At 45.7% G+C, this 15037-nt stretch overlaps 1 protein-coding gene across 1 annotated transcript; it reads left to right on the top strand.

Annotated features, from left to right (window-relative positions):
- Positions 1–2487: 2487 nt before the first annotated feature.
- LOC147965200 (uncharacterized) lies at positions 2488–4763 on the top strand. The gene is made up of 2 exons (XM_087526725.1): positions 2488–3743; positions 4482–4763. The coding sequence occupies exons 1-2, from the start codon at positions 2531–2533 to the stop codon at positions 4616–4618; spliced, it is 1350 nt and encodes a 449-aa protein (XP_087382851.1). The 5' UTR covers positions 2488–2530; the 3' UTR covers positions 4619–4763.
- Positions 4764–15037: the final 10274 nt, after the last annotated feature.

The raw sequence follows: 15037 nt of genomic DNA, 5'->3' as shown, positions 1-15037 counted from the left end.
AATTCTTACGGTGGTTCATTCAAGTTTTCCCTTCCTTGTTATCTTATCAACTTATACGTTGTTTCCAATTCTATTGGTGATTCGTTCAAGACTTCCTCAAGTTTGCGCTATATGTCTCCTAAATCCTTACCAATTAGAATGAGTAGTATGCCAAATCCATTGTGTGTCATCAATTTAATTGATGAAAAATAAGCATAATGTAATTCTTATTCTTGTTTCATCGAGTATATTCAACTCCTTATTCCGGAGGTTCATCAGATTCTTCTCGGTTTCAATTGTTTCATCTTTTCTTTTCCCAGAGTTCCAAACTCTCTCAATTATATAGTCGCGAAGCTCCATCTAATCATTGCAAGGCTTCACCTTGTTCTTTCAACTTCTTTTTTTTCCATCATCCTTCTACTACCGGAGTTCTACATGGAGGCTCAACATGGTGGCTCATCAAGGATTCCTTTCATTTTTCATTCGTTCTTCAATATTTCTCTCGAAGTTATGATCCCCAAGCTACACTCTAAAATAAACATGGTGTTTAACACATGTTTTGTTCTAAGAAGTTCAAGTATTCTTCTTCTTGCATTCCAAAGCGCAATTCTTTCATATCTCATCTTTTGAGATGGTGTTATGTCATTGTTGATAATTTCCCTTCGTGTTTCATGATTCACAAGTTTTCAAGAGTGACATATCTTAAATCCATCATTTTCAGTTCATTCAGGACATCTTTTCAATCCATCAATCTCTTCATTGGGGTTATATTGGGTTATATTTCACCTAAAGCTGACCCTAAGGATTGTTTCTATTTATGGTGCTTGTAAATGACCCAAGTTCTTCATTTATCCTCCCGGTGAAATAAGCTTCTCGTCTCCTTGTTGACATCAATCCAATATATTGTTCCCGTTAGTGGCAGAATTTCACCTCGTAGTTTTGAGTTGTTCTCCATAAGCCCACTGCAAGCTTGGTTTTTTCGTTGTTGGTTTTCCAACAACTCCTTCATAACCTTCTTGGAAGGGTGCTTTCCAAGATCAGTTGTGGCAGAAGTTGGCACTTTCTTCTCTATTCTTTTATTCCAATGATACATCTTTTATTCTTCCTTCCGGAGGCATTGTGATGTTGCTCTTTTCAATCATCATCTCGAATTGCGAGGATTGTGTTCTTTTCGTGCTTATCCATTTAACCAGAGTGTCATGCCCTCTATTCAAGTCCTCTCATCTTATCAAGTTTTCCATCCCTTCTCAACCGGAGTGCTGTTTGAAATCGTTCTTACCCCTTGTGCCATTCTTTCAATAGTTCCGAAGGCAGTGTGTTGTTGATTTCATCAAATATCCTCTCATCTTGTCAAGTTCATATTCTTTACCTTTCATGTCCAACCGGATTGTTGTCGTAATTGATATTTATCGTTCCTTATACATCTCGTCTCTACCAGAGTGCTTGCATATACTTCTTGTCCATTGCAACCCTTTTCTTATGTCTTTCAACCTACAAGGTTCTAGTAAGGTTCCTTGTTCCCCTTTTCTAATGGAGTGTTTTAAACTTTGTTCATCTCCATTGTATTCTTTTCTCGAATTTGTTTAAACTCTCAAGGTTCGTGGTTTCACTAGTTTGTCAAAGAAGCAAATTAGTTTTACCTCTCCTCTTCCTCTTCCATTTCTCTCCTGTGCCATCCTAGATCTCGGGACGAGATCCTCTTGTGGTGGTGGAGTGTTGTGACGCCCCAGGACCGGAGCTCCAGATGCCTTCCATGTTTTCCGAGTTTCGTCGGGTGATTTGTTTGGTATGTTGCATTCATTTTTGCATCATGTCATCATGCCATCATGTCTTTAATCTTTCCAACTCAATTAAATAAATTGCATGGATCTTCGGTCCATTTAAATCGAGGGAATTCACATGGTGAGTTCTCTTTATAACATATCCTCCTAATATTTAGGGAGCTATTATAAAATACTACATTAACTTGGAATTACCCATAACACAATTGCACTACTCTTCAACTCCTCCCTTACCCGACTCAACCTCATATCCTTCCTTTTTGACCTTTTAAGTTAAATTGCAAATTGGGTTGCAATTTTACTTTCTCCATTAATGTTCCAAATCTTCCCATAAATCACATCCATCGTGTAGGGTCACCTCCTATAATTTCAACCCATTTGGAGTTCATTTGAATGAGTTTCGAAATTCAAACTTGCCAAGTTAAATCCAACGCGTGTGGATTTTACTTCCTCTAAAAATCCTCAGGCCAATTTTGTCAAATTCCTCTTATTTTTGCGAGTCCGGGAAATTTATCCGCGTACTCAAATTCTTTCCCTAACCCCCCTCTTTCCTTTTCTTCTCCTTAATTGTTTTCTGCTAAAGAAAATAAGAAGAGAAATGAGAAAGAGAGTAGGAGAGAGCAACCCAGCAAGCCCTGGCCGTTTTCCTCTCCACCGGGCCGGCCTCCCAAGGCCCAGCCGCACCTATGGTAACCCTAGCCTCACACCGAACGATCCCCTCGCATCTCCCCTCACTCCCTCGTTCCTCCTAGTGCCGTCACACGTAGAGGATGGAACCGGTGCCCGATCCTCCCTCCTCTCGATCTCTTCCTCTCCCTCGCTCTTGTCGCCACCTGCAGAGAAAGAGAGGGGAGCTCCCCTCGCTCGTCCTCCACACCGCTGCCTTGCCCCGCCATGGACGCCCGCAAGATTTTGCCGCTGCCTCCCCGCCTCCGGCCATGTCGCCTGTGCCGGTGACCCAACCTGCCCTGCACCATCTCTGTCTCCCTCTCCTCCCTTGCGCCTCTACCATCGCCAAGACTCCGGCGCCACCGAGCCTCCCTGCCTCCTGGACAAGTCCGGCCGGCAGCAGTTGTCGTCGCCCGCGAGCTCATCTGACCCGCGCAGCCATGGCGCCGCCGACCTCCATGGCTCGCCTGCACCTCGTCTCGGCCTCCTCTACCTCCTCCTCGCCGCCTTACATCCGCCGCCAGGCCCGTAGGACGAGGCCGCTGCCGCTGGAGATCACCAGTCCTGCGACCCCGCGCACCGTCTCCTTCGTCTGCGTCCCCACCTCCAGCGCACCAAGCTCGTCGTCGTTCGTGCCTGTGAGCTCATCACAGCACCGCTGCCTCACTGCAGCTGCTGCTTCGCCGTCCAGTGCCACTGCACCTTCGTTCTGTCACCTGATGAAGGAGACGAGCAGCAGCCAAGCCCCATCGAGCTCCTACACAAGCTGTCCGAGTGCTTGGCCAGAACCGCCCAAGTCGTCGCCACTTTGCACCATGCAGTGTTACCATGGACGCATGCACCCCCGGATCAGAACCCCAAGCACCGAGTACACAACCCGCAAGACCCGAACTCCGAACGCCAAGTACAACTACAAACCCGAAGAACTCGGATACATCAAGTTCCCCTATGACCCGTGTACGGCTACATGTCGACCCTGGATATGGAACTGCAAAACGCAAGTACCCCTTCGAGTTGACGAGACCGGCGAGTCTGAAGACCCCAAGTACGATGACAACCTCGAAGGGATTCAACTCTGTCAAGTTCCTCTACCGATGACTCGAACACCTACAAAAATGTGTACCACTACCATTGCTGAGATTGCGAGAACCTCTACCGACGACCTCGGAGCATGTACGATGACCGTTGTCGAAGACCTATACCTCTACTGCTTCCCGAACATGAACGACTATCTCCACTACGAACGTCCCGAGAACGTCTACTTACTCTACTTTGCACCGAACCCGAACCCCTCCGAGAATGCACCCTTCGAAGGTATAACCGCCGAGACGACCGCCCGTGGACCGAATGCATGTGTGTTGAATGAGTTGAACCCCGCGTTTGCACCGTGTCTGAAACTGTAGCTTGCATGGTCCTCCTCGTTTCCTTGCCACCGATTCGTGGGACACCCGGTATCCGGGATCACTCCTCGTACCTCTTGCACATTCCGCACATCTCACATTTGTTTCTTGCACCGGCATCTCTACTAGTTGTCGGATCATCGGAACATTGCCGTGGCACCATTTTCGTTATCATCGCCGTGGCACCCTTTTCTTTCCACCACGGTGACAAATGCTTCATAATGCTCTTATCAACATTTTCATAAAAAAATTGCATAAACTTACATATGTCATCCGCATCATGTTAATAACGTTTAAATTGTTAAGACTGTTGGTTGCTTTAAATTTCTAAATGCATATGGGGATTTATCGGAATTGTTGTTTGTTATTCCGGCCTCATTTAAACTTGCCTAAATGTTTAGTTTACTTATGCTTCACCTCTTTCCATGGTTGAACAACATTTAATTTTGTTGAGTAATATAAAGGGGAGAGATCTAAATAATCAAATGTGTTGTTTCTTCAATATGCAACATTTAATTTAGTTTGATGCTCTTTGCCATGCCATGCATATTTAAACTGGAGATGCATCATACTTGGTTGTGCATCATGCCATGTTTATCTGATGGTTGTTTACTATGTTGCTTGCCTCTTTCCGGGTTGCTTCTCTCGTTAGCTTCGGTTTCATTCCGGAGTTGTGAGGATCCGTTCGACTACGTCTATTTGTCTTCTTCGTGGACTCGTTCTTCTTCCTTGCGGGACTTCAGGCAAGATGATCATACCCCCGAAATCACTTCTATCTTTGCTTGCTAGTTGATCGCTCTATTGCTATGCCGCGATAACTACCACTTGCTTTATCATGCCTCCCATATTTCCATGTCAAGCCTCTAACACACCTTTCCTAGCAGACCGTTGTTTGGCTATGTTACCGCTTTGCTCAGCTCCCCTTATTGCATTGCTAGTTGTAGGTGAAGATGAAGTCTGTTCCATGTTGGAACATGGATATGTTGGGATATCACAATATCTCTTATTTAATTAATGCATCTATATACTTGGTAAAGGGTGGAAGGCTCGGCCTTATGCCTGGTGTTTTGTTCAACTCTTGCCGCCCTAGTTTCCGTCATACCGGTGTTATGTTCCTTGATTTTGCGTTCCTTACGCGGTTGGGTGTCATGGGAATCCCTTGACAGTTTGCTTTGAATAAAATTCCTCCAGCAAGGCCCAACCTTGCTTTTAACATTTGCCACCTGAGCCTTTTTCCCTTGGGTTATGTAGACTCAAGGGTCATCTTTATTTTAAACCCCCGGGCCAGTGCTCCTCCGAGTGTTGGTCCAAACTGGGCGATGTCCGGCGCCCCGTGGGCAACCAGGGTCTATGCCAACCCGACGTCTTTCCCATCCGATGTGCCCTGAGAACGAGATACGTGCGATTCCTATCGGGATTTGTTGGCACATCGGGTGGCTTTGCTGGTCTTGTTTTACCATTGTCGAAATGTCTTATAACCGGGATTCTGAGTCTGATCGGGTCTTCCTGGGAGAAGGAATATCCTTCGTTGACCGTGAGAGCTTGTGATGGGCTAAGTTGGGACACCCCTGCAGGGTTTGAACTTTCGAAAGCCGTGACCGCGGTTATGGGCAGATGGGAATTTGTTAATATCCAGTTGTAGAGAACTTGACACTTAACTTAATTAAAATGAATCAACTGCGTGTGTAGCCGTGATGGTCTCTTCTCGGCGGAGTCCGGGAAGTGAACACGGTTCTGGTGTTATGTATGTATGTAAGTAGTTTCAGGATCACTTCTTGATCACTTCTAGTTCACGACCGTTGCGTTGCTTCTCTTCTCACTCTCATTTGCGTATGTTTGCCACCATATATTCTTAGTGCTTGCTGCACCTCCACCTCACTACCCTTTCCTACCCATAAGCTTAAATAGTCTTGATCTCGTGGGTGTGAGATTGCTGAGTCCTGAGGCTCACAGATACTTCCAAACAGTTGCAGGTGCCGATGATACAAGTGCAGATGACGCAACCCAGCTCAAGTGGGAGCTCGATGAAGTTCTTGATCGTTGTTTTGTTTCATTTCTTGTTGATCAGTAGTGGAGCCCAGTTGGGACGATCAGGGATCTACCATTTGGGGTTGTCTTCTTTTATTTTGGTTCCGTAGTCGGACCTTGATTGTATTCTGGATGATGTATGTTTAACTTGTATTTGTGTGAAGTGGCGATTGTAAGCCAACTCTTCACCCCTTTCTATTCAGTACATGGGATTGTGTGAAGATTACCCCTCTTGCGACAAACCTACCATGTGGCTATGCCTCTAAGTCATGCCCCGACACGTGAGATATATAGCCGCATTGTGGGTGTTACAATAGGGCTGTAGTTCCGATGAGAAATCTAAAAAAGCTTTCTTGTCATCTCGCAATATTAGGTGTCATGTGCTTCGGATCACTGTGAGGGTTAAACAGTGACAACTGAGTTCCTCCAAGGCACTGGTCATTGGGGGCACATGCACGAAGACTACTCGGCTGCCATCTAGGTCAAGCCGGCTATTTTAATTAGGACATCTATCGATGGACACCTTTTCTATGATTTTATCTTTAATTTGAGCTTGATCCTTGTCTAGTTTGTCCGTCGGGATTCATGTTGTGTCCTTTGGGTAGTGAGGTTATGGTTTCTTGTCATGTGGTATTTTTTCGTGTTATATGTTATAATCCGGTGCTTCAGATAAAAATAACAACAACTGCGCCTCCGGGGCACGTGCATGAAGACTTCTCGACAGTCATTGACGAGGTCAAGCCGGCTCCGGTAGACAAAAGAAAACTAGTACTCCACTATATATGCAGGAGCCTCCGCGCTTGCTTGCGAGTGTTGCTCTCTTCACACTGTCTCGTCCTCTCTAGATCTAAACACGACAACGATGGCCACTCTCTCTCTCTCTGCTCACCGCTGGTCATAGATCCAGCCAGATCCTCTGCGCCGGGGAAGGTGAGAAGGTGCAACGTTCACGCGGGTGTCCTTGATGACGGATCGTACCCATTGTCGGCGCGTCCCGATCAGCGTGCCATGCCGTTCTCTCCCAAGCACCGCTGGCTAGGGAGGGCCTTCGACCGCTTCTTCCTTGTTGCCGTAGTGTGGCTGATCCGGCCTCCCGCCGCCCACCTAGCGACTTCCCGGCGACCCTCAGGTATAACTTCCTTCGAAACCGGCCTTGCTCTACTTCCCGAGCTCCTAACGTCGCTGCATTTGTATCTTTTACTATTTCCCAGGCCCCTCGTAGATAGGATCGATCGGCTATTCGAAAGCCACCTAAATTTTGACTATTAAGAGGGAAAAGTAGTTCATGCACTTGAATCTAGTACTACTTGGTTCAAACAAAGAAGAAAGGGGGTGGGTGGGGGAGATCTGTTACCTGAATCTAGGACTTGGTTCAAAGAGGAAATAATGGGGGCGAAAAGTAGCAGAGACTGGCTATCCAACTAGACTCTTGGTCTAATAGGGAAATAAAGGGAAACGCAGTACAAACTCAATATAAACCCGATAAATTGGTTGAAAAAGGAAAGAAAGTGGGTACTGGGGGACAAGTCAACAGAGTAAGTCCAGCACTAGATTTGCTAGCCTCACACAGTATAAGGTGGATATACCGAACAAAAATGGGACCAACCTAGATATCCTGTTCTGATTTTTGTTGCCCCGAGCCACTCTTATGTAATGCCACTGGTAAAATGTAGCAGTCACACTGTTAAAAGTAAGGACACATTCAACCAATGTTGTTTTCAATGTAATGCCTCCACTAATATGAATCAATGGCGGGTTTTTTTCATGTCCTTATAAATTTCCCATTAAGATAAGTTGCTTCTTTTCATTGGAAATGCAACTGTCCTGGTCCACTTACTCTCCCGTGCCCAAATACCGACTCTGTAACAGCTGTTAATGTAATGTTGTTGGTAAAATGAAGCAATGGCACCATTAAAGTAATGTCGTATTTAACGGTTGTCATAGTTAATCCTAATGCCCACACTAATATCTAGCAACGCTGCCGCTTTAGAAATTTCTACTGTCCTTGTAGGATTGCCATTCAGATAAGGAACATGCTTCTTTTCATTTGATGTATGTTTCATCGCTTGTTTGTCACCCTCCTTTGCACCTTTTTTGTGCAAACAGAGACATACATTTCACGCTTGATCTTAGTTGAACTTCACAAATTATATCCAAATTATAGTTGAACATTCTAGGAGCTTCACAACCAACCTTTATGTTGCTCAATTTTATTGCAATTAATGAAGAAGAAGCTCCATGGGTTCCGTTTTCTAATGGAAATGGAACCGGGGCCGAAGTCCTTTTCTTAAAAAATGAAGAAGAAGCTGCTAGCTCATGGGACATTGCTTCATTTTAGGTGAATTGCACCAAAAGGTTCCATGAATTGAATCATCCATGTTGGTGACTGGTCTCATCCCTTCTACGATGGCGTTGACTGCATATATGGTTCCCATCACAAGGTATGTGGATTTTTGGTCTGACCATTTGCCAAAGATCCTGCATGTTTGGCGCTGCCATGATAAAGCAGTAATGTTATTATTTTGCACCTTGATCTAGTGGCACTATTAATTTGAGGCAGTGTTTTGGCACCGCTAGTGCCACTAATTTTTTTATATATCGAAAGAGGGGGCTTCCTCCGATTTCATTAAACAAACCCTACCATAGAGAACCATTATCCGACAACATCTCATTGTAAATGGGCAGTTATGCAACTACTACTAGACTGGACTGAGTACAAGCAGGAGACAAGTTCGCCACATAAGCTAGGCAGGTAGGGGGACGCAGCACCAGCTCGACCAAGTTTGGATTACAACCCAAATGCTACCACATAAACATCAAGGGGGAAGACAAAGCCAGCTTCAGCATCCCAGTCTAAGCACCCCCGACCTCCATCCTTGCGACGCATGGTACACCTCGTTTGCCACCTGCTCGACCCTAGTGCCACTGGTAAAATGAAGTAATAATACAGTTAAAATAGAACGAGTGTCCTCTCTATCATTTCATTTCCAATGTATATAAATGAAGTGCTTCTCTTTGTTAGTATATGTTTCATTAACTAGTCCCATTGTTAATGTTTAAGTGTTTTTGCAAACTAGGGTACTTAATTTTAGTTGATCTGCACAAATAAAGATTGGAATGTGTCAAGGACCCTCCATGTACTACCGATGTACACTGATGTTCATCACTGACAGAAGGTGTATCGGTGAGACTTGGGTCGATTTCCAGTATGCGGCGTACCGTATGAGGCTTCGCAGGGCCCATCTCGCCCTCGCAGCATGGCATACTATGATACTATCGCGATATTTTCTTCTATTTATTAGTGTATGTTTCATCAACTAGTGCCACTATAATGTAATCACACTTTTTCATTATCTGTGCAAACAGGGTTATTCAGCTGCATTTTGGTGGAACTGCACAAATGTACGAATGGAACCGGCATATATGCAGAGTGCGAAGTGCCAAGTAAAAATTACCGACACCAACCCTGCTCCATCTAAGCATTGGCATCCACCACCGCCAGTGGGATGTGTGGCGCTCACTGTGGACAAATCTTTCTCGGCAGCAAATCCTCTAACCAAATACTAGTAGCTGAGACTTCAAAAAAATATTAGTAGCTTATATTGGCAGTTTTCTAGGGAGTACTCTTTTCTAAAATAAGCACCAATCTATTTTTCTTTATTTTACACAGTGTCACAACTTTGACCCAAAGGTCCAGAGCTATTTAGGGTGATTGGCGTATTACTCGGAGACTGATTGTAAGCATGATTTTTATCAGTTGTCACACTGATTGTAAGGATGAGCAGATGGAAGATTAGGTTAGTGCGAAGCTTACCTTAAACCCTATCGACACCATTGAAATGAGGCGAGCGTCGAGGGAACCGTGGAGAATGGCGGGGAAGCGACGTCATGCCATCCGGCCTCCTCTTGAGGTGGTAGAATGAATACTCATGTGGCTCCGGCTCGCTCTGCACCCTCACGAACGACACATCGTACTTGATCGATTCGTTAATCTATGGGTGCTCGACCTTCGACCTATAGGCCCACCACCTCCGCTTGACTTTCGCCTCGGGCGAATCTGTCTGCTCCATTGCCCAGAGGAGATACTCGATGAACTCGAAGGACTGCGGCGTTACTGCTGCCGAGGAGTACATCGCCGCCCTCATCACTGTCGTCCCGCTCTTTCGCATACATTGCCACATGGCCCTCACCATCCTCGATATCTCCCAGTCATTGTCAAACCAAGTAAGGATCTCCTTCAACATGGCTAACTTTGCCTAGTCGCCACCGGCGATCTGCCTGATTCGCTGCTGCATCCTCTCCGTAGATGTCCTTCTGAGTGGTCCGATGCTAGCTTTGGAAGGTGGGAGGTGAGACGGTGGTCTTGCAATAGAGAAGAGGGAGAGGCGAGACGGTGGTTTTGGAATGGAGATGATGGAGAGGAGAGGGGTGGTTTTGCAATGGAGAAGAGGGAGAGGCGAGACAGTGGTTTTGGAATGGAGATGATGGAGAGGAGAGGTTTCCCTGCCTTTCGGTCACTGACAGGTGGGCCCCACGCTTGCTGGGACCCATGTGTCATTGTCTCAATGGCAGGATGGGCTACGTCAGGGGATCCTCGTCCGAGGAGAGAGGAGGTGGTTTTGCAATGGAGAAGAGGGACAGGAGAGGAGGTGGTTTTGCAATAGAGAAGAGGGAGAGGAGCTTAGGGTTGTCAGTATTTGTAGGTTGTGAATTGTGTTTTGTGTTGTGTATTTTGAGAGTACTTTCAGATATGAATGTCTTTTGAATTTGAGATTTGCAGTATTGAGCATATGAAGTATTTTTTGAATTCTAGAGATCGATTTTTAGCACTTAAAAAATGTAGTTTCATAGGAGTATAAAAGTGCAGACAATGTGATTCTCAGACAAGAAACTCCAAGTTCCGTTTCACATAAGAAACTGCAACTTACAGAGGCAGAGCATTTATACTAACACAACCTTTTCAAACAGGGTTAACATCATGTTGGAAGTTTTATTCATGGTCAAAAATGGAACTACCAGCCAATGAACATTCATGCATAGCACATCTTCATATGATGCACAGTCAAAAAGGTATGCTATTTTCAAAATGCCCACACAATGTTGAGTGTGCGAAAAACAGAGAAAACAAGGGACAAAGTTTTGGCAAGTGTTGGATGTAGTGTGCGTAGATGACAATGGGGACCCACATATTAATAATGGCAGAGGCAAGAAATTTGGACATATTTTCCTTGCATCAGGTGGAATCGAACCCTGGTGGGACAACTGTCGGGTAGTGTCACTTGGCCACTGGGCTAGTTCAGTACTTTCGTTACAAATAAGGCACTGCCTCAGGTGGTCTGATCTCCTCCTGCGCCTTTGTGCGCTCGCCGCAGCGCCGCTGTCTGCCGTTGTGAACATGCTGAACAAACGAGAGGAATCTGGAGAGGACTGTACGTGGAGAGGCAGACAATCAGGACCCACCAGGTCTATGGCCATACGCAAGCAAGTGCTTCATCGAAAAAATAATTCCTCCTAATGCTATACTGACGTTGGGGCCGACGGGTTTGTCAAAAGAGTTACATTTTTTTAGGTGCTTCCACATAGTTACTATAGGAGATAAATTCACAACAAAGCCGGGGAGCTGGAAGGTATCGTTTATTATCACTGGGGCAGCAAATTTCAGCTTGGTTTTGGGCTGCCCCGTCTAGGCTTTCCTTTTTAACATGAGCAGCCCACGACATGCCGGTTTGTATTTTTTGAGCGTCGTCATGTATCGACCGGCCTATGGACCTCCCGTCCAAGGTTTTATTTTTCTTGAACCATCGGCAGCCCAATTTATGTATTTTTTTTGAAGAAAACGCAGAGGTTTGTTCTATTTTTGTATATAAGAATAGGAACGCCTGGTCTAACTTATGTTTCCCTTCTAACTATATAATATATATTTAAATTATTTTATATGTTATTATATATTATTGTTATTTTCATCATATATTTAACAGATACTTACATATGTAAGAAAACAATATCCCACATCTCATTAACTTATAAAAATAATTTCTTAACAATAAAATCCAAGATTTTTTGGCAACGAAAATCCTGGTGATTGTGTACAAAAGCTTGGTAAGATTTAAGGACCAATGTAATAATAAATAACTTATTATTTAAATATATTTATAACAAAATGCTCAACCCCTATTTATTTTTTGATAACATTGCTGCGCCCAACCCAACATTTTAATTAGAATCAGCCCAGCAAAATCGTGTATTTCGAGAAAGTGCAAATGTCTTGTAATTTTTAGGAAAAAAATAAATGGGCCGCATGGACGCTACATTATTTGTTCACCCAACCCAGCAAATGGACTGTAATTTTTTTAAAAAGAGATCAAATTGACTGTGAATTCTGAAAAATGGGTTGAATACGTGCCACATTTTTGGAGGCTCAAATGTGGGCCAATAGGTCGAAGCCAACGCAAGACGTTGTCAACTTAGTCAAAAATGATTCTAACATCGTTAGCCATTGGATTTGAATCCAACGACCAGCATCCATCTTCAATCTCTCGTCTTCTTCCTCCATCACCGCCGGGATCACCTTCTCCCGCCTCCTGCTGCTAGCAGCTCTGCTTAGCACGCTTCGCTATGAAGCGCTACCCCACCGTTGGCCAGGCCATCCCTCCACCCCTCCACACCTCATGTTCTTCTCCACCAACTGCCGAACCACACCGCACCAGATCCAGTTAACCCTCGTACACCTCTCCGTCCGCGACTCTACTCCCGCGTCTTCCCATCTCCGGCTCATTGCTGTCCGAGGCCTCGCCGTCGTCCACCACCTTGGATGCGCTCGGCGCGGAGTGGTCAACATGGCCGGCAAACGACATCCATCAGAAGTAGACTGTGCGTGGAGAGGCCGACAGCTAGGTCCACGGCCGCACGCAAGGAAATGCCTGGTTACTACATGCAAAATAGTGATTCCTCCACCTGACAGTTGGGACCCACCGAAAGGGCCTCTATATTTTGTGAAAAAAGTTCCCCCGTTGACAGGTCAGACCCACCAGCTATATCTTCACACGCAATGAAGTGCCTCCTTATTACGCACAAAAAACGATCACCCCCTGCTAGCTGGGACCCACCATAGTGGGATGCTGACTTGTGGGCCTACCAAGTTAACGGGGACGGAGGGATTTTTCAACTTAGTCAATATGAACGATTCTAGCATTAGTGACCATACGATGTCCATCCAATGGCCCTAGTGCTTCTTCAACCTCTAGTCTTCTTGCTCCAGCCACCCAAACCAGCGCAGGTCGTGCCGCGTACTCCTACCTCTCGTGGCCGACTGTGATGCCGCAGAGGCCTCACCGTGCCCTACTACTCCCACGGCTGGCCTGGCCATCCCTCTACTCACCCACACCCCTGTTATTCCGAGGCGACAACATCCTCACACCGCAGCCGAACCAGTGAACCCTCATACTGCTCTCCGCGTGGGAAACCACTGTCGTGTCTTCCCGGCTCCGCGTCGTCCCCTTCCTAGGCCTCGCCGTCGTCCACCGCCCTGGTGTTCTGGGCGCGGCGTGGTCAACGTGGTCAAGGAACGACTTCCATTGGAAGAGTATTGTACGTGGAGAGGCTGACGCTGTGTCCACGGCCGCAGCAAGGAAGTGCCTCCTTATTACGCGGAAAATAATGATTCCTCCACCTGACAGCAAGGACCCACCGGATGTGTCGTGGGATTGTCACGGCAGATGTCCTTGTGTGAGGACTTAGTCGTGGAGCCATCGCAACGTAGTTAGCTTAAAGGGGTTAACGCGGACAAAGGACGCAAGGAATTATACTGGTTCGGCCCCTTGCGGTGAAGGTAAAGCCTACTCCAGTTATGATGGGATTGCTAGGGTTTAGATGACCAGGGGGCGAATCTGCTTTGCCTGGCTCTTGAGTTGTTGTTTCTTGTCCTTGAACCGCCGCCGGTTCATCCCTTTATATACACAGGTTGACGCCCGGCGGTTTACAGAATCCTGGTCGTCTCATAAATGTGTCCGGCTTGGTCTCTACTCTTTCCTATCTTACAACACAAGTTACACACCTTATGGCGGTTTATGTCTACGGGCCCTAATCCGCCTTTCGGCCCTGGGCTTTTAGATCTCTTATATTAAAGCGCCATACTCTTTGTCTTCATGGGCTTCAATATGAATAACTCATTACAGGTATAACCCAGCCCCTCCTGGGCGGTTTATACCCAATAGTTATATCCCCAACATTAGGCCCCAGTTTGATTTGAACCTGTTCATGTCAATCTTCAACACTTTAGAAAAACTTCTTCTTCAGTACCTTCGAGTAAACCTTGTAATCCGCCATGATACCATCTTCCAGGACTATAATAAACCGCCATGACGTCATCTGTTCATTAAAAAACCGTATGTACCTTACTTTTATTAACGAGCCTCTGAAAATCGAGGCGACAACTGTGGGATATATCAATTTTTTGGGATCCTCGATTCCCGCTCCTGTCACTTATCCCTTTGTCTTATAAATAGGGCTGAGGGTCCCTTTCCTTTTCTCCCCTTGCCTCTTCGTCTTTCTTCCACCTCGCGTCGCCTCAGTACCCGAACGCTGCCGCGCCGTCGACCTTCGCATCTGCCCCAACAACGGTCGCTGCATCAACCTGATTCGACCAGAGAATCGTGGTGCCCTTCCGTTGTTGGACAGTCTCAGTGAGTTCTTCTTTCTTTCCTCTGTAGATCCGTTTAGGGTTCGCACAGGCTCATGGAAGCTTTGCGGTGTTCTTCCCCTGTTCTTCGTTATAGCCTATATGATAGACTCCAAACATAATACTCTCTTGTGCGGTAGCAATGATAGTCCCTCTTTTGGCATTAGATCAGCCCTTTTGCGTAGAAAGACCCGATCTGGAACTTCATGAACTGCTCAAGCACCAACCCTTAGGTCTAAATATTTACCTTTTCCTTACATGCGGTAGATCTGAAATTCTAATGTAAAACTGTGAAACTTGTTCTTCTTCACTTAGTCATTTTTTGGCTTCTGATCTATACTCTGATTCTCCATGTAGGCGGTTTATCTTTTAGAAAATAACCTACCATATACTATTAGTCCCCTTGTAAACCGCCAATCGATTTATCCTTTATATTAGCATTAACCTCCGGTTTAACAATTTTTGCATGCCTGAAAACCTTTTATCTCTTAACCTGCAACGCT

The sequence above is a fragment of the Triticum urartu genome, chromosome 6A (genome assembly GCF_056163025.1).
Source record: "Triticum urartu cultivar PI428250 chromosome 6A, HENAU_Tu73, whole genome shotgun sequence".
Taxonomy (NCBI): Eukaryota; Viridiplantae; Streptophyta; class Magnoliopsida; order Poales; family Poaceae; genus Triticum; species Triticum urartu.
Note: the sequence above shows the minus strand (reverse complement) of the source record. Positions and strands in the feature narration are given on the sequence as shown.

Bases quoted from the DNA above. Each gene is read 5' to 3' on its own strand.
- LOC147965200 (XM_087526725.1), top strand. From the start codon at position 2,531: ATGGAACCGGTGCCCGATCCTCCCTCCTCTCGATCTCTTCCTCTCCCT. The intron at 3,744-4,481 runs GTATAACCGCCG...TTCTCTCGTTAG, and splicing joins CGAGAATGCACCCTTCGAAG to CTTCGGTTTCATTCCGGAGT.